The sequence below is a fragment of the Microcaecilia unicolor genome, chromosome 13 (genome assembly GCF_901765095.1).
Source record: "Microcaecilia unicolor chromosome 13, aMicUni1.1, whole genome shotgun sequence".
In the NCBI taxonomy this organism is placed as follows: domain Eukaryota; kingdom Metazoa; phylum Chordata; class Amphibia; order Gymnophiona; family Siphonopidae; genus Microcaecilia; species Microcaecilia unicolor.
This window is the reverse complement of record NC_044043.1, coordinates 103,591,851-103,613,954: the sequence shown is the minus strand read 5'-3', so window position 1 is coordinate 103,613,954 and position 22,104 is coordinate 103,591,851. Positions and strand designations below refer to the sequence as shown.

At 42.7% G+C, this 22,104-nt stretch overlaps 1 protein-coding gene across 2 annotated transcripts in view; it reads left to right on the top strand.

The window, feature by feature from the left end:
• The window catches only part of LOC115482654 (protein-arginine deiminase type-2-like), a 148,043-nt gene that overhangs the window by 36,056 nt on the left and 89,883 nt on the right, over positions 1–22,104 (top strand). The window contains exons 1-2 of one of the 2 annotated variants that reach the window (XM_030222612.1): positions 1,391–1,561; positions 17,209–17,389. In XM_030222612.1, the coding sequence (XP_030078472.1) occupies positions 1,470–1,561; positions 17,209–17,389 (273 nt within the window). In that variant the 5' untranslated portion in view covers positions 1,391–1,469. Of the gene's footprint in view, positions 1–1,390; positions 1,562–17,208; positions 17,390–22,104 lie in introns of those variants that run through there. The other variant, XM_030222613.1, reaches the window with a different exon arrangement.

Genomic DNA, 22,104 nt, shown 5'->3' with positions numbered 1-22,104 from the left:
CTGAACACGTGTACCTTGGAGGAAAGGAGAAACAGGGGTGACGTGATACAGACGTTCAAATATTTGAAAGGTATTAATCCACAAACAAATTTTTTCCGGAGACGGGAAGGCGGTAGAACTAGAGGACATGAGTTGAGGTTGAAGGAGGGCAGACTCAGGACTAATGTCAGGAAGTATTTTTTCATGGAGAGGGTGGGTGGATATGTGGAATGCCCTCCTGAGGGAGGTGGTGGAGATGAAAACGGTAATGGAATTCAAACATGCGTGGGATAAACACAAAGGAATCCTGTTTAGAAGGAATGGTTCCGTGGAATCTTAGTGGAAATTGGGTGGCGACACTGGTAATTGGGAAACAAAACGGGAGCTGGGCAGACTTCTACGGTCTATGCCCTGATCGTGACTGAATAGATAGGGATGGGCTGGAGTGTAAATTTTAAGGGGCTTTGACATTAGCTTCAGAACTTAGTACAAGAACAGTCCTTGGCAGACTTCTACGGTCTGTGCCCTGAGAAAGGCAAGGACAAATCAAACTCTGGTATACATATAAAGTATCTTGTTGGGCAGACTGGATGGACCGTACAGGTCTTTATCTGCCGTCATTTACTATCTTATGTTAAATTATCTACTGGTCCATCATGTACAATAGGAGGCTGTACTGGTTGGGATTTGCCCAAAGCACTTACTTTGCTCCTATACTTAACGTTTGCCTAATTGTGAAAAATAATTTGTAACATCTTGCTAATTCAGTTTGAAACCTGTGTTGAAGAATTAGGCAAAAAGTTAAGTGTTTTTGTTTTACAATTTGGAATAAACTTCTCTGATGAGGATAAGGAGGTTCCTGTCAATTTAGCACATTAAGACTTCCTGACTTCAGTAACCTCCTGTTGATAAGTTGTAATTTGCTGTTTCCACAGAAATTTAGTAGGAAGGATCACCAGACTTTTGGTCATACATGCTCAAATCAAGGTCAAACCAATTTCAGTAGTAGTGGATATGCAGTAGCAATATAAACTACCGCTTTAGAAACAGAAGGATTCCTTCTAGATAACTGAATTAGATGTCTCCATTCCCAGCTAGCTTTTCGTTCTTTCTTTAAACTTGATTTTCATTTGACCCCAATTTATCCTAAAAAGTGTGTTCTTTAGTTCAGCTGTGTGTTTGTGTTGGACTTGGTGGTTTAGCATACTTCTGAAGACATGTGGATGTCTGCTTTCTAAATCTTCCATAGAGGGCAGCTTTGTTTTTCACTTGTGACTATGTATTTAGTCGTATTTGATTGATCTTCTATCGCATACATTTGAAACCGCAGGTAGGTAGAAATCTTGGAGGTGGAGACTGGAAGAGAATTTTGTCAGCTGTCTGGCATATATATGTTTGGGAGTGAGAGACGAATATCTCTCATTCTAGCCTGCTTGTGCTGTCTGACTTGAGCCCATTATTTACTCAGAAGTATTGAGAAAAGGAAAGGCATGTCCCAGCGGAGACAAATTCATCTTTCCTGCCAGCAGCCTACCTATGTTGTTTCTGCAGTAGGAGCAGAGTTGATTCTAGAGATATATGAGTAAGTCGAGGCTCTCGTCTCTTGTATTCCCTCTGTGTTCATAGTCCTGGACTTTGCGTTTTATTCTTCACTCTTCTGGGCACATTTCATTCCTCATTTTTCACCTTCTGATTGTCAAACAACTGTCAGTCAATGAGAAGGCTGAAATCCTGGACCTCTGCTGTTTCAACTAACCAGTTATGTATCACTGCTACAAACTGCAGTTTTTCAGACAGCCTGTTTATCTGGTAAAACATGTAATTAAACTCTGGAATTCGTTGCCAGAGAATGTGGTAAAGGCGGTTAGCTTAGCGGAGTTTTAAAAAGGTTTGGACGACTTCCTAAAGGAAAAGTCCATAGACTGTTATTGAATGGACTTGGGGAAAATCCACTATTTCTGGGATAAGCAGTATAAAATGTTTTGTACTTTTTTGGGGATCTTGCCAGGCATATTGTGACCTGGATTGGCCACTGTTGGAAACAGGATGCTGGGCTTGATGGACCTTTGGTTTTTCCCAGTATGGCAATACTTATGTACTTATATTATCTGGGTAAATGTATTTTGAAAACTGATATCTTACTGTATATTCATTTTTAAAAGTTGTATCAGCATGGGAATAACAGGTGATAATAAAGGTCCATTAAGCCCAGTATCCTGCTTCCAAACGTGGTCAATCCAGGTCACAAGTACTAGCCAAGGTCCCAAAATATAGCATGATTCTATATTATCAACCCCCAGGGGAATGCAGTGGCTTTTTCTGAATCCACCTCAATAATGTCTACTAACTTCTTTTTTTTTTCTTCAGGAATCTGTCCAAATCTTTTAAAAACTCAGTTACAACTGCTTTTTACCACATTCTCTGGCAATAATTTCCAGAAGTTAGCTGTGAGTACAGTGGAAAACAAAATATTTAAAATGTACTACTTTGTAACCTTATGATGTGTTCCCTAGGCTTTGTAGTTTTTAGAGAGTAAACAATCTTTACCCATTTCACTCTACTCAGCATTATGTAAACTTCTATCATATTTCCCCTCAGCCATCTCTTCTGTCTGCTGAAGAGCCCTAGTCTCTTTACCCTGTCCTTATATGAAAGTTGTCCCATCCCCTTAATCATTTTGATCATCCTTTCTTGTACCTTTTCTAATTCTGCTATAACATTTTTGAGATGCAGAAACCAGAATTTCAAACAATTCTCGAGGTGGAGTTTGACAAACTACCTCATGAAAGACTCCAGACGAAATTAGAAAGTCATGGAATAGGAGGTAATGTTCTCTTGTGGATTAAAAACTGGTTAAAGGATAGAAAACAGAGTAGGGTTAAATGGTCAGTATTCTCAATGGAGAAGGGTAGATAGTGGGGTTCCCCAGGGGTCTGTACTAGGACCATTGGTTTTCAACATATTTATAAATGATCTAGAGATGGGAATAATTAGCGAGGTAATTAAATTTACCAAATCGCAAGAGGATTGTGAAACACATTGTAAGACAACCTTACAAGACTGGGAGACTGGGCATCCAAATGGCAGATGATATTTAATGTGAACAAGTGCAAAATGATGCATGTGGGAAAGAGGAACCTTAACTATAGCTGTGTGATGCAAGATTTCACGTTAGGAGTCACCGATCAGGAAAAGGATCTAGGAATCGTTGACGATACTTTGAAACCCTCTGTTCAGTGTTCTGCGGCAGCAAAGAAAGCAAATAGAATGGTGGGTATTATTAGAAAAGGAATGGAAAATAAAAACGAGGACGTTATAATGCCTTTATATCACTCCATGGTGTGACCGCACCTTGATTACTGTATGCAATTCTGGAAACCGCACCTCAAAAAAAGATACAGTGGAATTAGAAAAGGTACAGAGAAGAGTGACGAAAATGATAAAGGGACTGGGACAACTTCCCTATGAGGAATGGCTAAAGCGGCTAGAGCTCTTCAGCTTGGACAAAAGACAGCTGAGGGGGAAATGATAGAGGTATATATAAACCAAGTGGAGTGGAACGGGTAGACGTGAATCGCTTGTTTACTCTTTCCAAAAATGCTAGGGTGCATGCAATGAAGCTACAAGATAGTAAATGTAAAATGAATCGGAGAAAAATTTTCTTCACTCAATGTGTAATTAAACTCTGGAATTCTGGTAAAAGCAGTTAGCGTAGTAGGGTTTAAAAAAGGTTTGGATGATTTCCTAAAAGAAAAGTCCGTAAGCCATTATTAAGATGGACTTGGGAAAATCCACTGCTTATTTCTAGGACAAGCAATATAAAGTCGGGAGTTACTGTTCTGGGATCTTGCCAGGTACTTGTGAATTGGACTGTCCACTCTTGGAAACAGGATACTGGGCTCGATTGACTTTTGCTCTGTCCCAGTATGGCAACACTTAGGGGGGGGGGTCTTTTACTAAAGATTAGCTCGAGTTATCTTCAGCTGGGCACATAGGACTAAAATGGGCTCTGCTGTAGATAACTCAAGCTAATCTTTAGTAAAGACCCCCTTATGTTCTTATGTACATGTTAAGGACATGATATAGAGTGGTATATTTTAAACATCGAATGAAATGTGTCTTAGTCTGACTTCAACCCTGCATTTGAAGAATTATCTACAAATATACCCAGTATATGGAAACTCTTATATCTTGCTAATCATACCTTCAATTCCACAACATTTATTGTTTTATATCATTTATAACTAAACAGAATGTCATTCAGTCAACATCATGCAAAATATGTCAAACTATCACTCCTGATTTTTCAAAGCTCTTGTTGTTCATAGTGATTTTAATATTTAAGGGGACCCTCTGAAGCTGTGATTTTATCATGAGCAACTGAAATCCTCCGTACCACTTATATTATCATTGGGCTCCCGAATTAGTAAATCAATTCAAATTATTCATGCATATCAAACTGGGAGATTGGACATTCAAATGGCAGATGAAGTTTAATGTGAGCAAGTGCAAAGTGATGCAGGTGGGAAAGAGGAACCCGAACTGTAGCTATGTAAGACAAGTTTCCACATTAGGAGTTGCCGACCAGGAAAGGGATCTAGGTGTCATCGTTGACAATACATTGAAACCTTCTGCTCAAAGAAAGCAAATAGAATGTTAAGTATTGATATGCATGAATTATGTGAATTGATTTACTAATTGGGGAGATGAATGATGATAAGTGGTATTGAGTTGTTCAGTTGCTCACGTTAAAAATCACTGCTTTAGAGGGTACCCTTCAGTATTAAAAGCACTGTGAATAACGAGAGCTTTGAAGAATCAGGAGTGATAAATTTGACATACTTTGCATGATGCTGAGGGAATGACATTCTGTTTGATTATAAATGATATACAACAATAACTGGTGTGCATTTGAAAGTATTATTAACAAGATATGAGTTTCCATGTGCTGGGAATATATTTGTAGATATTTTAAACTAAAGCAGAAAAGAGAGGGTAACGAGTACAGTTCAAGACCAAAATAAAATAAGAAGCACAAGTGGACCGTCAGGAACAGGACAAAGGAAACTCTATATTGGGTGGACCTGACACTGTTCGTGTTTTGGCAACCAAGCACCTGCGTCGGGGGGTCACAAAATTGTTGAATGTCAATGTGTATGAAAACGTAGCGTCATCAAAAGTAAAGACAAATACACAGTCTTGAAACACCGTTACTGCAACTCTGAGAATATCCCACTTTGAAGTTTGTTTTGGCCGTGTTTTGACATGACGAACTCCTTGCAGTAGGACTCTAGGACTCTCCACAAACTAAATCAGTTTTTCCTCCCAACTTCAAAGCGTGATATTCTCAGAGTTGCAGTAACAGTGTTTCAAGAGTGTGTATTTCTGTCTTTTCTTTGATGACGCTATGTTTTCATACACATTGACGTTCAACAATATTGTGATCCCTGACACAGGCGCTTGGTTGCCAAAACATGGACCATGTGGGGTCCACCCAATAAAGAGTTTCCTATGTCCTGTTCCTGAATGTCCACTTGTTCTTCTTATTTTGTTTAGATATTTTAAACATCAGCATTTAAAGCTGCTATAAATTGGTATAAATGCTGACCTCACTTGTCTTGCAGAACTGATTAGTGTGTTACTGACATGGAGGAAGCCTGACTCGTCTGTCTCCATGTTGGTCTGCCTTTGGCTATCTATTAGTCCACTGCTTGGTGACCTATCCTTAAAATTACCCTTCAGACTTCCCTGTGTATTTCAGTCCTCAACACTCTTCCACTCAGAGGAGATAATTCCATCATAGAACTATATAGAGGCACCCAGAGGGCCCATATTGAGGGTACTTGGTTTATTTATAACTCGTCTATGCAGAATTGTCAAAGGCTTTGCTAAAATCAAAGTATACATAAAATCCTCACCCTCATTTTCCATCCGCCCCAGACTACATAAGTACATAAGTAATGCCATACTGGGAAAAGACCAAAGGTTCATCGAGCCCAGCATCCTGTCCCCGACAGCGGCCAAGCCAGGTCAAGGGCACCTGGCAAGCTACCCAAACGTACAAACATTTTATACAAGTTATTCCCGAAATTGTGGATTTTTCCCAAGTCCATTTAGTAGCAGTCTATGGACTTGTCCTTTAGGAAACCGTCCAACCCCTTTTTAAACTCTGCCAATCTAACCTCCTTCACTACGTTCTCTGGCAATGAATTCCAGAGTTTAATTACCCGTTGAGTGAAGAAACCTTTTCTCCGATTTGTTTTAAATTTACTACACTGTAGTTTCATCGCATGCCCCCTAGTCCTAGTATTTTTGGAAAGCGCCGTGAACAGACGCTTCACATCCACCTGTTCCACTCCACTCATTATTTTATATACCTCTATCATGTCTCCCCTCAGCTGTCTCTTCTCCAAGCTGAAAAGCCCTAGCCTCCTTAGTCTTTCTTCATAGGGAAGTAATCCCATCCCCGCTATCATTTTTGTCGCCCTTCGTTGCACCTTTTCCAGTTCTATTATATCTTTCTTGAGATGTGGCGACCAGAATTGAACATAATACTCAAGGTGCGGTTGCACCATGGAGCAATATAATGGCATTATAGCATCCTCACATCTGTTCTCCATACCTTTCCTAATAATACCCAACATTCTATTCGCTTTCCTAGCCGCAGCAGCACACTGAGCAGAAGGTTTCAGTGTATTATCAACGACGACACCCAGATCCCTTTCTTGGTCCATAACTCCTAACGTGGAACCTTGCATGACATAGCTATAATTTGGGTTCTTTTTTCCCACATGCATCACCTTGCACTTGTTCACATTAAACATCATCTGCCATTTAGCCGCCCAGTCTCCCAGTCTCGTAAGGTCCTTCTGTAATTTTTCACAATCCTCTCGCGAGTTAACGACTTTGAATAACTTTATGTCATCAGCAAATTTAATTACCTAGATCTCAAATCTTCTACTACTTATGTTCCAACCCATGCTGCCAGTTCTTCGTAGAGGGCTCTTTTAGTCATCCCCAAGCACAACCAATTGAGACTTGATTTCACCAGATATTCTGCATTGTATACTAAGGTGCACTAGTGTTTTTGGCCCAAGCTAGAGACACCCAAAGGAATATATGGCTGTCTCTAGCATTAGCACATGCTAGAAACAGCATGCCTACAAAGCGGATTAGTAAATAGGGCCTTTAATGTTGTTGTCCCTACCTGTAGAATTCTCTCCCAGTGCCCTTTAGGCTTAAGTATTCTCTACAGAAGTTCAAACAAACTGGTTAAGCTGTGACTTTTTCAAGAAATCTGTAATATTCACTTCCTGACCAGATTCCAGTAAGCAACCCTTACGCTTTCCCTCTACAAGTTTTGTTCTGTTGCCTGCAGATTGGATTTTTTATTCTTTTTTTTTTTTTCTTTCACTTTTCTCTCTCTAACTTTTTTTTGTATTTTATGTGCAACACCTAGAAGTCCCACCATGCAATGGGTGGTATATCAAAATAATAATAAGTACACCACATCTTGATTTAACTCTCTGGTCACTCAGTCAAACACATTAATCAGATTTGTCTGACAAGAACTGCCTCTAGTGGAACTATGCTACCTTGGATCACGCAAGCCATTGGATTCCAGAACCCTCACTATTCTCTGTTTTAGAAGTCTTTCTGGCCTCTCCTTGCTTCTGCTTTTGTGGCAAGGGGACCACATCTGCCTTTCTCCGGTGCTCCAGGACCACTGCCAACTTTAGAGAAGAATTGAAAAGGTCAGATAGTGGAGCCACCAGAACTTCTCTATGTTCCTTCATTACCCTTGAATGTAGGTCATCTGGCCCCATCACTTTATCCATATTTAGTTTATCCAGCTCCTTGTTAACACAGTCCTCTGAAAATTGTTCAAGGTCTAGTAGACTTCTATTCCTATTTGTGTTTGTCTTCTGTGATCCTATCCCTGGCCCTTCATCTGTGAACACAGAACAGCTAAGTGTTACCCCCTTGTGTACTGTAATACCCCAGGCACAACTTAATAGATTACAAATTATTTAAAATACTTCAGTTAAATTTCTCTATGGTGCAAGGAAATATGGGGTAATACCACTTCTATCAAGGGAGCATTGGTTGCTAGTGATCTTCAGGATGCCATTCGATTCTTATTTTGGCTCATAGAGCTCTTCACATGGGCCTCCTTCCACTTTTGTATAATCCATTAATTCCTTATGTACTAATAAGGTGGTTATGACAATCTTCTTAGCAACATAGGTTGGTTGTGCCTACCTACATGAAGATATGTCTGGTCCTGGTACACCAGTCCTGTTTTCAGGTGGTAGTATATACATTATGGAATACAATAAGGCTTCTATCCCCCAAAATCCCACAAGATTGTAATGCGGTTTACAAAAACAGGAGGACTGAACATTTTCCAGAAATTTACATTAACACAATATCATTCAACCATTATTGAAAAAGTTTTAAAAGATAGGTTTTAAAGGCTTTTCTAAAAACTTTAGAATACTCAAACTTCCTTATACTTAGAGGTAATGAATTCCACCATTTGGTGGCTTAATATGAGAACAGCCTATTAAACACTGTTTTATAATGCGCATTTGTGAGACTGGGATATTGCAATAGTAACAGAAGCCTATTAGAGCAATCCCTATTTCTGTGGGCTAAGTTAACCACATTACTCAAATAATCAGGAGATGATCTGTGTAAAATGAGAAAAATAGTTGTACATAATGTGAGGAACCTCTGAGGGTCAGGAAAGAAGGGATCTGGGAGAAGAGCAAGATGGGTAGGTTTCATACCCGGGATTCCAACTACAAGTCCCAGGATCCTAGAGGCTGGGAAGCCACGCCCCCATGGAGGCATAAGTTTCCCAAGAGCCGGAGAAGGGAGCAGGACTACAGTTCCCAAGAACCCCTGCAAAGCCCTAGGGGCAAGCAAGGGAACTACAAGTCTCAGGATCCTGAGGGAGAGGAGGGGATTGGCTGAGGAGGAATAATCAGGAGGGAGAGGACCAGCTGGGGACCATAAAGGGAGAGGAGCACACGGAATGGGAGGTGGAGAAAGGGGTCAGAGAGGAGATCCAAGCCCAAGATGACTGGGGAAGTGAGCCCATGGAGATTGCTGCTCTAGCTCAGGTACAAGGGAAGAAGTTGAAAAGCTTCATAACAAACCTTCTTCAAGGCTGGGAAAAGCTTGGAGGAAAAGTTAAGCAGCTGTTCCACTCAAGGGGGAGAGAGGTGCCATGCTGTAAAGCAGTGAATGATTTCAGCTGTGGCCAGAAGTCAGACCCGGCTGGGGAAACAGGTAGTGACTTGAACTGTGTCCAGGAACCTGGCCATGCTGGAGAAGCAGTGAGTGATTTGAACTATGTCCAGAAGTCATGCCATGCCTTGGAAGCAGTGAGTGATTTGAACTGTGTCCAGAAGTCATGCCATGCTGGGAAAGCACTGAGTGATTTAAACTATGTCTAGAAGTGGTGCCATGCTGGGGAAGCAGTGAGTGACTTGAACTGTGTTCACAACACTGCCATGCTGGTGAAACAGTGAGTGATTTAAAACTGTGTCCAGGAATCAGGCCATGCTGGGGAAGCAGTGAATGATTTAAAACTGTGTCCAGGAATCAGGCCTTGGTGGGGAAGCAATGACTGATTTAAACTGTATCCAGAAACTATGGCCGATGGGGGGAAGGAACAAGGGGTGATATGTGCTGTAACCAAGGACTGTGTCTGGAAGAGGAAATGTCTTGGCCTTGCTGATGGAATAAAATGGTTTTAAGCATATTTTTGGAGTCTGCTGCTAGGAGTGCTGTGTCCAGGGAAGGGCCCTTCCAGGATCAGCCAAGTTCATACCTGCAGGAAGGCCTGAAGGTGGTGGCCTGCTGACAATAACTTAAAAATAATCCAAGCTTTAATCAGAAGCCAATGCAAAATTTCAGCAGTAGTGAAGTTGGTTCCAAACTTGACAAACCATGTATTAAATGGGCTGCTGTATTCTGTAAAATGTGTAATTTTTAAACAATCCTTCCAACAACCCCACTATAATAAAATTACAGTAATCTAGATGTGCCAGGAGTAATAATTGTGCCATGATCCTAAAAGCATTAAAATTACTTCCAGTCCTTCTTGTTTTCATATTCCTTTTTAATTACTGAATTTACAGGGTTTTCAAAAGATAACTGTTCATCAAATATAACCCCAATAGTTTTAACTGCTTTTCCAATTTTTAACTCCATACTATTAAAAAAGTTTGTTTTAAAAAGGCATAAAAGGATTAAGACCAAATACATGGTCTTCTCATTATTCAGTTTCAACCTAAACACCATTGTCGAACTGGTCATAAAATGTATATCCTTTAAAATTAAATAATTAATATTAGCCAAAGAATTATCAAAAGGTGAAACCAAAGTAACATCATCAGAATTTATGTATGTATGTATGTATGTATGTATGTAAACCAACATAAGAAAGTTGAATGTCCAGTTGAGACATTAACACGTTAAAAAGAATTGGAGAGACAGGGTTACCTTGTGGTACCCACACTCGGGGGTCCAGAAAAATAAATGTTATTTGCCCTCTTAATACAATCTATTTTTCAAATAGCCTCTGAACCAGTTACTAACCACCCCACCCACCCCATAAAACGCAATAACTTTAAAAGACTATCGTAGTCAATCACATCAAACATGGCAGACATATCAAATTGCATAGTCAGTACCAGTGGCGTAGCCATGGGTGGGCCCAGGCCCACCCAGTAGCAGCACACCTATGATGTGGCTGGCAGGGAGACTCCCAACAACCCTCCCTCCTGTGTAACTTTTACATAACAGATCTTCGCGGCAGTGAGCAACAACTGACACAGTGCTTGCACCAGCCCCACAGCCTTCCTTCTGATGTACTCCCACCTATATGAAAGCAGGAAGTGGCATTGAAGAGAAGGCTGTGGGGCTGGCATAAGCAGTTGGTGCTTGCTGCTGCTGAAGATCAGCTATTTAAAAGGTACGCGGAGTGGTTGAGAGATCCTGTGAGATGCAGGCGGGCAGGAGAGGGAGAGACTGAATCACCTATATTTCAGGTTCTTCAAGTTCTGCCCACCCAAAATTGGGTGTCTGGCTATGTCCCTGATCAGTACCTTGTGTCCTTTACATATTTCCTGCCTAACAACAGCTAAAAGAGAAGACACTACTGTTTCAGTGCTAAAATTACTCCTACAACCAGATTGAATACTGGGTAGGATTTGGCATATTCCAAGATATTCTGATAATTGTTTAGCAACAATACTCTCTGGGGCTCTTTTACTAAGCAGCGGTAAGCCCAATGCAGGCTTACTGCTCGGCAATCCGGAACTACCGTGGCCCAAGTTTACCGCTCGGCAATCCGGAACTACCATGGCCCAATGCAATCTTACTGCTCAGCAATCCGGAACTACCGTGGCCCAAGCTTACCACTGGGCAATCCGGAACTACCGTGGCCCAATGCGGGCTTACCGCTTGGCAATCTGAAACTACCGTGGCCCAAGCTTACCGTTTGGCAATCTAGAACTACCGTGGCCCAAGCTTACCGCTCAGCAATCCGGAACTACCGTGGGCCAATGCGGGCTTACTGCTTGGCAATCCGGAACTACCGTGGCCCAATATGGGCTTACTGCTCGGCAATCCGGAACTACCGTGGCCCAATGCGGGCTTACCGCTTGGCAATCTGGAACTACTGTGGCCCAAGCTTACCGCTCAGCAATCCGGAACTACCGTGGCCCAATGCGGTTTTACTGCTCGGCAATCCGGAACTACCGTGGCCCAAGCTTACCACTGGGCAATCCGGAACTACCGTGGCCCAATGCGGGCTTACTGCTTGGCAATCTGGAACTACCGTGGCCCAATGCGGGCTTACCGCTTGGCAATCTGGAACTACCGTGGCCCAAGCTTACCGATCAGCAATCCGGAACTACCGTGGCCCCATGTGGGCTTACTGCTCGGCAATCTGGAACTACCGTGGCCCAAGCTTATCGCTCAGCAATCCAGAACTACCGTGGCCCCATGTGGGCTTACTGCTCGGCAATCTGGAACTACCGTGGCCCAAGCTTACCACTCGGCAATCTGGAACTACCGTGGCCCAAGCTTACTGCTCGGCAATCTGGAACTACCGTGGCCCAATGCGGGCTTACTGCTCGGCAATCCGGAACTACCATGGCCCAAGCTTAGCGCTCAGCAATCTGGAACTACCATGGCCCAATGTGGGCTTACTGCTCGGCAATACGGAACTACTGTGGCCCAAGCTTACCGCTCGGCAATCTGGAACTACTGTGGCCCAATACAGTATAATATACTAGTTTACATACTTGTTATGAATGGTTGTCCAGTGTGTATTGGTGGTGTTATCTTTTAGAATGGTTGTTTTAGCTTGCAGTGCTTTCCTATCATTTTGATGGAGTTCTTTTATGTCTGTTTTATTATGATTTTTATATTGCTATGTAAACCGTTCTGGTTTGTGAATACAATTTGAAACAGTATAGTAAATGAAAATGAATAAACGATACTGCTTTGGCAATCCAGAACTACTATGGCCCAATGTGGGTTTACTGCTCGGCAATCCAGAACTACTGTGGCCCAAGTGAACGGCATTTTTGGTGGTGGCAGAAATATTTCAAAAATATTTCCACAGGGTGTTACCTGGCGGTAATTGAGCAGCGCTACGTGCTACCCAGTTACCACCAGGTTAGCATGGGAGCCCTTACTGCCAGCTCAATGGAAGAGGGAGGGATACATGTACAAATTATCAACTGATCGATAATATCCCTTTCTTAGGTAAGATCAAGCCTTTGGTGACTTTACAAATTGCAATTTTTTTTGTGGTACGTTAATATTCTGGATACTATGCAATCAGGTTTTAGAAGATTATAGTATTGAAACTCATCTGTCCACCATGATTACTGAACTTATGCAGATTATAGATAGGTAAGACTACTTTACTGATGCAACTAGATTTAGTCTGAGCATTTGACTTGGCTGATCATGATATCTTATTGTGTAAGCTCGATGTAATAGGTCCATTATTATGGAATTCTCTCTGAGGTCTGTTGAGATTTTGTACATCTTTGAGACAGTTTAAGAAAGATCAGAAAACATATCTTTTTCTCCAGGCTTTTAATATCTGATAATTTTGAGGTCTCAATAGCGCAGGTAATGTTGTATTAGGATTTATTTGATTTTGTATCTTATGTAGTTTTATCTGTACTTTATTGTGAATATTTTGCCGTAAATCCTTAGTAGTTAAGCAGCATATAAATGATTTAAATAAAGAAATAAAAATAAATATTGCTGTACCAGTTTGTAATTGGTTTTCCTCATTTTTGAAATCCTGATCTTAATGAGTTAGCAGAAATGCGTAATTGATATCCATGTTGTGGTTTCCCCCAGGGCTTTCTATTGTCCCTCATCTTGTTTAATGTTTTTCTTAGTTAGCTTGGTAAGGAATTTGTCTATGGGGTTATTCTATTATATTTATGATGACAATATGCAAATCATTTTCTCATTGGCATCTCGCTGACAATGATTTATAACCATTTGACTAGATGTTTTAATAGAATGCTGTCCTAGATGGAGTCTCACTTGCAATAATTTTAAAAAGTGATACTATTAGAGAGGGAAGAAAGTTTCTTTTGAGGTCTTAGAATAATCATAGACTCTCTGTTCTAGACATGGGACCAGGTTAGACAGGTAGTGGTTTATATTCTTTTAATTATGAACGCTTCATCAGGACCATTTTTCTTCAGACAGCCTTCAAAAAGTAGTCCAGGCTATTATGTCATCCCACATGAACTATTGTAATACTCTTTATTTAGGTCTCCCTTTAAAAACCCCTCTGGCTAAGTGCCTCACGACACTGCAGCTAATATAATTCTATGTAAAACTAAATTTCATAGAGCTACTAAGCAGCCATTTTCGATTAGGAACTGTGAGGAACAGGAGAACATGGGGTTTGCTCTTGCCCCAAAGACCATGAGGTCTGGTATGTAGGCCTGAGGGTTCTTATGGAGTTTGGGGATCGGACGTATTTGGAGGTGCAGAAGGTGGGGGGGATTGGAAGTGCTCCAGGAGGTAATGAGCTTCTAGCCACGATTGGCAGCTATACTGGTACCAGCTGATACATAGTTAACCTGTAACAACCCTCACCTGCCAACTAACAACAGGGCTGGTTAGTGCAGATATATCCAGCATTTAAATTGCTTTGAATATTGACCACATTAATTATTATTATTACTAGTAAAAAAGGCCCGTTTCTGACACACATGAAACGGGCGCTAGCAAGGTTTTCCTTGGCTCCCCTGCAGCCACCCATGTCCAGCGACCCTCCTCTCTCCCTGCAGCCACCCATGTCCAGCGACCCTCCTCTCTCCCCTGCCCCCCCTGCAGCCACCCATGTCCAGCGACCCTCCTCTCTCCCCTGCCCCCCCTCCAGCCACCCATGTCCAGTGACCCTCCTCTGGACATGGATCAGCTGTGAGGCATGTTTTATTTCTCCCCCCCCCCCCGGTTCTGAAGTTGACATCATAATGGCTACGGTGATGTCAGCCTGATCCACGGAGCCTAGCAGACCAACTTGGAATGAGCCACGGTCCCAGGCAGCAAGTCAGAACGTTGGAGGTGAGAATTATTATATAGGATTATTAAAGAAAAGAACCCAAGAAAGAGCCCTGAGCTACAATGTCTGATAGTGGGAGAGCAGTGGAGTTTCATCTACCAAAGTATATGCATAACTCTTCATTCTGTAACTTTAGTGCTTAAATGTAAGTGCCATTTGTGTACTAAGGGTCCTTTTACAAAGGTGTGCTAGCATTTTTAGCATGTGCTAAACACTAGAGACACCCATAGAAATATATGGGCATCTCTAATGTTTAGTGCATGCTTATTTTTAGCGTTCACTAAAGATGCTAGCACTCCTTTGTAAAAGGTCACGTGGAGGGGCGTAATCGAAGGGATGCCCAAGTTTTGCTGAGGACGTCCTTGCAAAACATCCCGATGGAGGGGCGGGGAAACCCGTATTAGCGAAACAAGATGGGCATCCATCTTTCGTTTTGATAATATGGTCGGGGATGTCCAAATCTTGAAATTTAGGTCGTCCCTAGACTTGGTTGTCTCTGATTTTCGGCGACAATGGAAACTAAGGACGCCCATCTCATAAACGACCAAATGCAAGCCCTTTGGTCGTGGGAGGAGCCAGCATTTGTAGTGCACTGGTCCCCCTGACGTGCTAGGACACCAACTGGGCACACTAGGGGGCACTGCAGTGGACTTCAGAAATTGCTCCCAGGTACATAGCTCCCTTACCTTGTGTGCTGAGCCCCCCCAAACCCACTACCCACCACTGTACACCACTACCATAGCCCTTACGGGTGAAGGGGGGCACCTAGATGTAGGTGCAATGGGTTTCTTATGGGTTTTGGAGGGCTCACATTTACCACCACAAGTGGTGGTAGGGGATGGGTCTGGGTCCGCCTGTCTGAAGTGCACTGCACACACTAAAACTGCATACTGCTGTGATGGACCTGAGTATGACATTTGAGGGTAGCACAGAGGGTAGCACAAAATATTTTTAAAGATTTTTTGAGGATGGAAGGGGTTTAATGACCACTGGGGGGAGTAAGGGGAGGTCATCCCTGATTCAGGTGGTCATTTGGTCAGTTTGGGCACCTTTTTGTGCCTTGGTCGTAAGAAAAACAGGATCAGGTAAAGTCGTCCAAGTGCTCATCAGGGACGCCCTTTTTTTTCCATTATGGGTCGAGGACGTCCATGTGTTAGGCACGCCCAAGTCCCACCTTTGCTACACCTCCGATACGCCCCCGGGAACTTTGGTCGTCCCCACCACGGAAAGCAGTTGGGGACGTCCAAATTCGGCTTTCGATTATACCGATTTGGGCGACCCTGTGAGAAGGACGCCCATCTTCCGATTTGTGTCGAAAGGTGGGCGTCCTTCTCTTTTGAAAAAGAGCCTGATATGGGCCTTATTGGCCTTATTCTATAAAGGTTGTACTCCTAAATTTATGCTTCTAAATTACTAGCATAATCTATGCTCCTAATTCAGGGCCTATTAGGCTCATATATTTAGTATACATTTAGGAGCATAACCTTTATAGAATAAGGCACTAAGGGGGGTATTATTCAGCTGGAAGCAGTCAGTGTTATAAATGCTGTTCGCTACCACCAAAGTTCTGTCTGGATATTCAGAGCTGAGCCATTTCTGGGCACCAGCATTAAAAATCTGGGTATATGATCACAGATGGCATTTAACCAGATAAGTAGCAATATTCAGCTCTTTACCGGAAGGTTTAAACTGGACAAAGAAAGGACAGTCTTGTATGCCCGGTCAGCTTCTCCAGTTAAGGGCTGATTCTGCCCCTACTGCCCCAGACTGCCCACACAACAGTTGAGTTTGGTTTTAGTGGTTAGAAGGGATATTCAGTGACACTTTCCAGGTCAGTACTGCTGAATATTTCCTCGGGGGACATACGATTGATGTAAGTTAACAAGATAAAGGCATATCTTAACCAGTTAACTCACTTTGAATATCGATCCCTAAGATTGTAAGAGTACTTTGCACTTCTGTGAGTCGTAAACGTATATGCTTAACTCTTTTCTGTGACTGACACACACAAGTCACTTAGCGCATACGGGGTGTACATGTAGGCAGAGCATAGACGGGATTCCCATTTATGTGCATAACATAGATAATACTGTCAGTTACGTGATACAATGCTACATTTAGGGCATATAGTTATGCCTGCTATTGACCCTGTATAAGTGGCCCAATTAAAAGTAGGATAGATGCCAATATACTGTACTCTTATTCTATAATGGAAGCTCAGTGGCGAAACGCTATGTTACAATTTCCACTTAGCGCGCTGCACCTGTGCTCCTAACCTGACATCCCTAAAAGTGTGAAGGGAGAGAGAAGAAGACAGCCAAGACAAAACAGAGCCCCCAAATCCAAGTGAGGACAGTGTATCAAGCAGCAGGTGATGATCAAAAGCTGCAGATAGATCAATAAGGATTAGGAATGTGTAAAGGTCCTTGGATCTGGCCAAGAACTGGTCACTGGAGATTTTGGCAATTCCCAAAATGGCTGAACATTCCCCTTCAATGATATGTTTGTCCCTCTTGACTCCTGCAGACAGAAGACCTGCACTTTGGCTTTCTGGAAATTAATTTCCACATAAGAGCTAACTATAGCTATGATTTCTCTTTCAGATGTATGCCATCAGATGCTGATTCATTTGATATTCACGGATCCCCTGAAGTTCATATCAGCATTGCCTATGATGGTGAAATTGTATCTCAGTCTACTGGAAAAGAAAAGTGGTCCTTACACAAAGGAGTGGAAGTCTTGGTGTCAATGCAGATTTCAAGCAAGAACATCGGTGACCATATGGTAAATAAGAATGATTCCTGTCATTATTTGGCCCAGTGAATGATCGAAAATACACTGAAACCTTCTGTTCAGTGTGCTGCTGCGGCTAGGAAAGCGAATAGAATGTTGGGTATTATTAGGAAAGGTATGGAAAACAGGTGTGAAGATGTTATAATGCTGTTGTATCGCTCCATGGTACGACGGCACCTTGAGTATTGTGTTCAATTCTGGTCACCGCATCTCAAGAAAGATATAGTAGAATTGGAAAAGGTGCAGTGAAGGGCGACTAAAATGATAGCGGGGATGGGACGACTTCCCTATAAAGAAAGACTAAGGAGGCTAGAGCTTTTCAGCTTGGAGAAGAGACAGCTGAGGGGAGACATGATAGAGGTATGTAAAATAATGAGTGGAGTGGAAGCGGTGGATGTGAAGCGTCTGTTCACGCTTTCCAAAAATACTAGGACTAGGGGGCATGCGATGAAACTACAGTGTAGTACATTTAAAACAAATCGGAGAACTTTTCTTCACCCAACGCATAATTAAACTCTGGAATTCGTTGCCGGAGAACGTAGTGAAGGCGGTTAGCTTGGCAGAGTTTAAAAAGGGGTTAGACGGTTTCCTAAAGGACAAGTCCATAAACCACTACTAAATGGACTTGGGGAAAAATCCACAATTCCAGGAATAACATGTATAGAATGTTTGTATGTTTGGGAAGCTTGCCAGGTGCCCTTGACCTGGATTGGCCGCTGTCGTGGACAGGATGATGGGCTCGATGGACCCTTGGTATTTTCCCAGTGTGGCATTACTTATGACCAAATGTATTGGGAATTTGTTGTTTACAAAAAACAGTAGAGTTTCATCTACCTCTAAATGTAAAACTCTGTCTGATCTTCAAGGCCCTGAAAGGAAATGGCCCCGAGTATCTGAAGAATAGGATGATACTCCACACACCGCCAAGGACACTAAGGTCCTCCCAAGGGCTTTCACTAACTACATCCTCTCCAAAAGACATTACACGATGTGAAACCCGCAAGCGAGCCTTCTTCAGGGTAGCCCCCACACTCTGGAATGCATTGCCTGAAAGGCTCCGCTTAACTGCTAATGAGGCGCATTAAGTAGTTGTGATTTAAAAACCAGTGACTGTAGTTTAAATTGAATGTGCAAACCGTGTGGCAGCCAGTGTTCAACATTCAACAAAGTAGTAACATGATCGAATGGTGTCGACCTGTGGAGCAGACAGGCAGCAGTAGATTGAACCAGTTGTAAGCATTTCAAAGAAGATAGAGACAGGTCAGCACAGAGGGAATTACAATCTAAATGTGTAATGGCTAAAGAAAGAAGCAAAGCGCGAACATCATGAAAGGCAACACAGCTTCATTTGTATGGCTGGCAGATAGATGTGTGTGCTCGCCATGTCACAGAGCTCTATATCATTTACCAGAATTGATCTTGGGGTGTTGGGGGGTCGAAAGAAATACTAGAGGATTAAGAGGGTTCGGGCTCCTAATCCCTTTAGTACAGCTCTGTTCAAAACTAACATCTTGAAACACAACAAAACTAAAGTACGGAATGGACATAACACAACTCTTCCGCTGTATGATTCCCTAATGTGGCTCTGCCACATGAACTTTATCTTACCACAACATCACTTTGTATTTGTTCACACCGGAGTCAGCAAACGCCTCTCCGGTACTATGTAAGCCACATTGAGCCTACAAATAGGTGGAAAAATGTGGGATACAAATGTAATAAATAAATAAACAAATAACCTAGATGGACAGCCGCATGGACACCTGAATGCGGAGTTCCACAGGGATCTCCCCTCTCACCGACCATATTCAACCTAATGATGACACCCTTGGCAAAACTACTATCAAACCAAAACCTCAACCCATACATCTACGCTGATGATGTAACGATCTACATCCCATTCAAACAAGACCTAAAAGAAATTTCCAATGATATCAACCAAAGCCTACATATCATGCACTCCTGGGCAAACACCTTTCACTTAAAACTCAATGCAGAAAAAAACCCAATGCCTAATACTCACCTCTCAACACAACACGAACAAATTCACCACCATCAAAACACCAAAACTAAATCTACCAATCTCGGAAACCCTGAAAATTCTTGGAGTCACCATTGATCGGCACCTAACACTTGAGAATCACGCGAAAAACACAACCAAAAAGATGTTCCACTCAATGTGGGAATTAAAAAGAGTTAGACCATTCTTCCCAAGAAACGTCTTCCGTAACCTGGTACAATCTTTAGTACTTAGAGGGGCATAATCTAACAGAAACGCCTATCTCCATGGGCGTTTATCTCCGAGAACGGGTCCGTGAAGGGGCGGACCCAAGCGTATTTTCGAAAAAATTAGACGTCCATGTTTTATTCGCCAAGTTATGAGCTGGGCGTTTTTGCTTTTCAGCGATAATGGACAATGAAATCGCCCAGCTCAAAAACGAATAAATCCAAGGCATTTGTTCGTGGGAGGGGCCAGGAGTCGTAGTGCACTGGTCCCCCTAACATGCCAGGACACCAACCAGGCCCCTAGGGGGCACTTTTACAAAAACAGAACAAAAGGTAAAAGAGCTCCCAGGTGCATAGCACCCTTCCCTTGTGTGTAGAGCCCCCCAAATCCCCCTCAAAACCCACTGCCCACAAGTCTACACCATTACTATAGCCCTAAGGAGTGAAGGGGGGCACCTACATGTGGGTACAGTGGGTTCGGGGGGGGTTGGACGACTAAGCATTAAGCAGCACAATTGTAACAGGTAGGGGGGGGATGGGCCTGGGTCCACCTGCCTGAAGTCCACTGCACCCCCTAACAACTGCTCCAGGGACCTGCATACTGCTGCCAGGGAGGTGGGTATGACATTTGAGGGTCAAAATAAAAAGTTGTGAAACATCATTTTTTGAGGTGGGAGGGGGTTTATGACCACTGGGGGAGTCAGGGGAGGTCATCCCCGATTCCCTCCAGTGGTCATCTGGTCATTTAGGGCACTTTTTGGGGCCTTATTCGTGAAAAAACAGGGTCCAGGAAAAGTGCCCTAAATTCTAGCTAAAAACGCATACTTTTGTCCCATTATCTGTGAAATGCGCCCATCTCTGTTCGGCAGATAACCACGCCCCAGTTCCGCCTTCGCCACACCTCTGACACGCCCCCATCAACTTTGTCCGCATCCGCGACGGAGTGCAGTTGAAAACGCCCAAAAATCGGCTTTCGATTATACCGCTTTATTCGTTTTTGTGAGATAAACGTCCATCTCCCGATTTAGGTCGGAACTTGGGCGTTTTTCTCGTTCGATTATAAGCTGGTTAGTCATCTAGACTATTGCAACGCCCTCTACGCTGGCTGCAAGGAACAAATACTCAAAAAAAACCTCCAAACAGCCCAGAACACGGCGGCCAGACTGATTTTTGGAAAATCAAAATACGAAAGTGCAAAACCCTTACGAGAGAAGCTACACTGGCTCCCACTCAAAGAACGTATCACATTCAAAATATGTACTCTAGTACACAAAATCATCCATGGCGATGCCCCAGCCTACATGTCAGACTTGATAGACCTACCACCCAGGAATGCAAAAAAATCATCTCACACATTCCTTAATCTTCATTTCCCTAACTGCAAAGGTCTAAAATACAAATTAATGCATTCATCAACCTTTTCCTATATGAGCTCCCAATTCTGGAATGCATTGCCACGCACCCTAAAAGCGACCTATGAACTGACCAACTTCCGCAAACTACTATAGGCCCATCTCTTCGACAAGACATACAACTAAGACCAAATCATGTGAAACTCCTACATCTTTCCAGAAATGTTACTAATGGCCTTCTATTATATTACTATCATGTATTCCATTACCATGCAATCCAACATTCTTCTGTAACAAAGTGCCTATTCTCTTCTCATTTCCTTCATCCATGATGTTTTGTAAGCCACATTGCGCCTGCAAAGAGGTGGGGAAAATGTGGGATACAAGTGCAATAAATAATAATAATAATAATAATAAAAGATGTACCTGGGAGTAGCTGTAAATCCCAGCATTGATCTGAGAGGACAATGCAAGGCCAGCTCAAGAGACTGTGGTGCCCTGAGCCAATTTTTGTATCGACACCCCCCCTTCCCACTCATGATCCAGTAGCTCCCCCTCTCTCTCGTCCCCTCCTCCCACTGGTGACGATTGGCACCAAAATCTCAGATCCAGGTCTGGCATCTCTCCATCTCCTCCATTCCACCTGTAGAAGGAAGGGAAATGAGAAAGCAAGAGATTCCGGACCAGGATTTTGGTGCCCTTTATCACTGGAGCCCTGAGCCAGTGCTTTACCTGTTCCTTAGGACATCTATATTCCTCTGCTGAAATGGAAAATGCATGTGTATTTCTTAGTCTAGTCCTAGTCCCACCCAAAATGTTCCCTCTTGCCAAATGCAGGTTTCTGATTTGGTCAAGGACATCCCGACTGTCTAAAATTGGGATTTAAATGTGTGTGTGATATACATGTCTAAGAGACGGTTTATGTATGTTCAGATCATGAATAGGGCTTCTGAAATAACCAACAGAACTTGCCGTATTTCTCTGTCAAACACAGGTCACACTTTGTCAGTGCTTTCCAATCTTTTGGTAGCTCTGACCCCATGATTAAGTCCAAATAAAACTCTGCGACCCCTGGAGATGCAGAATAATGATGTGCCTATGGAGAACCCATCTAGGTCATGACCCAAT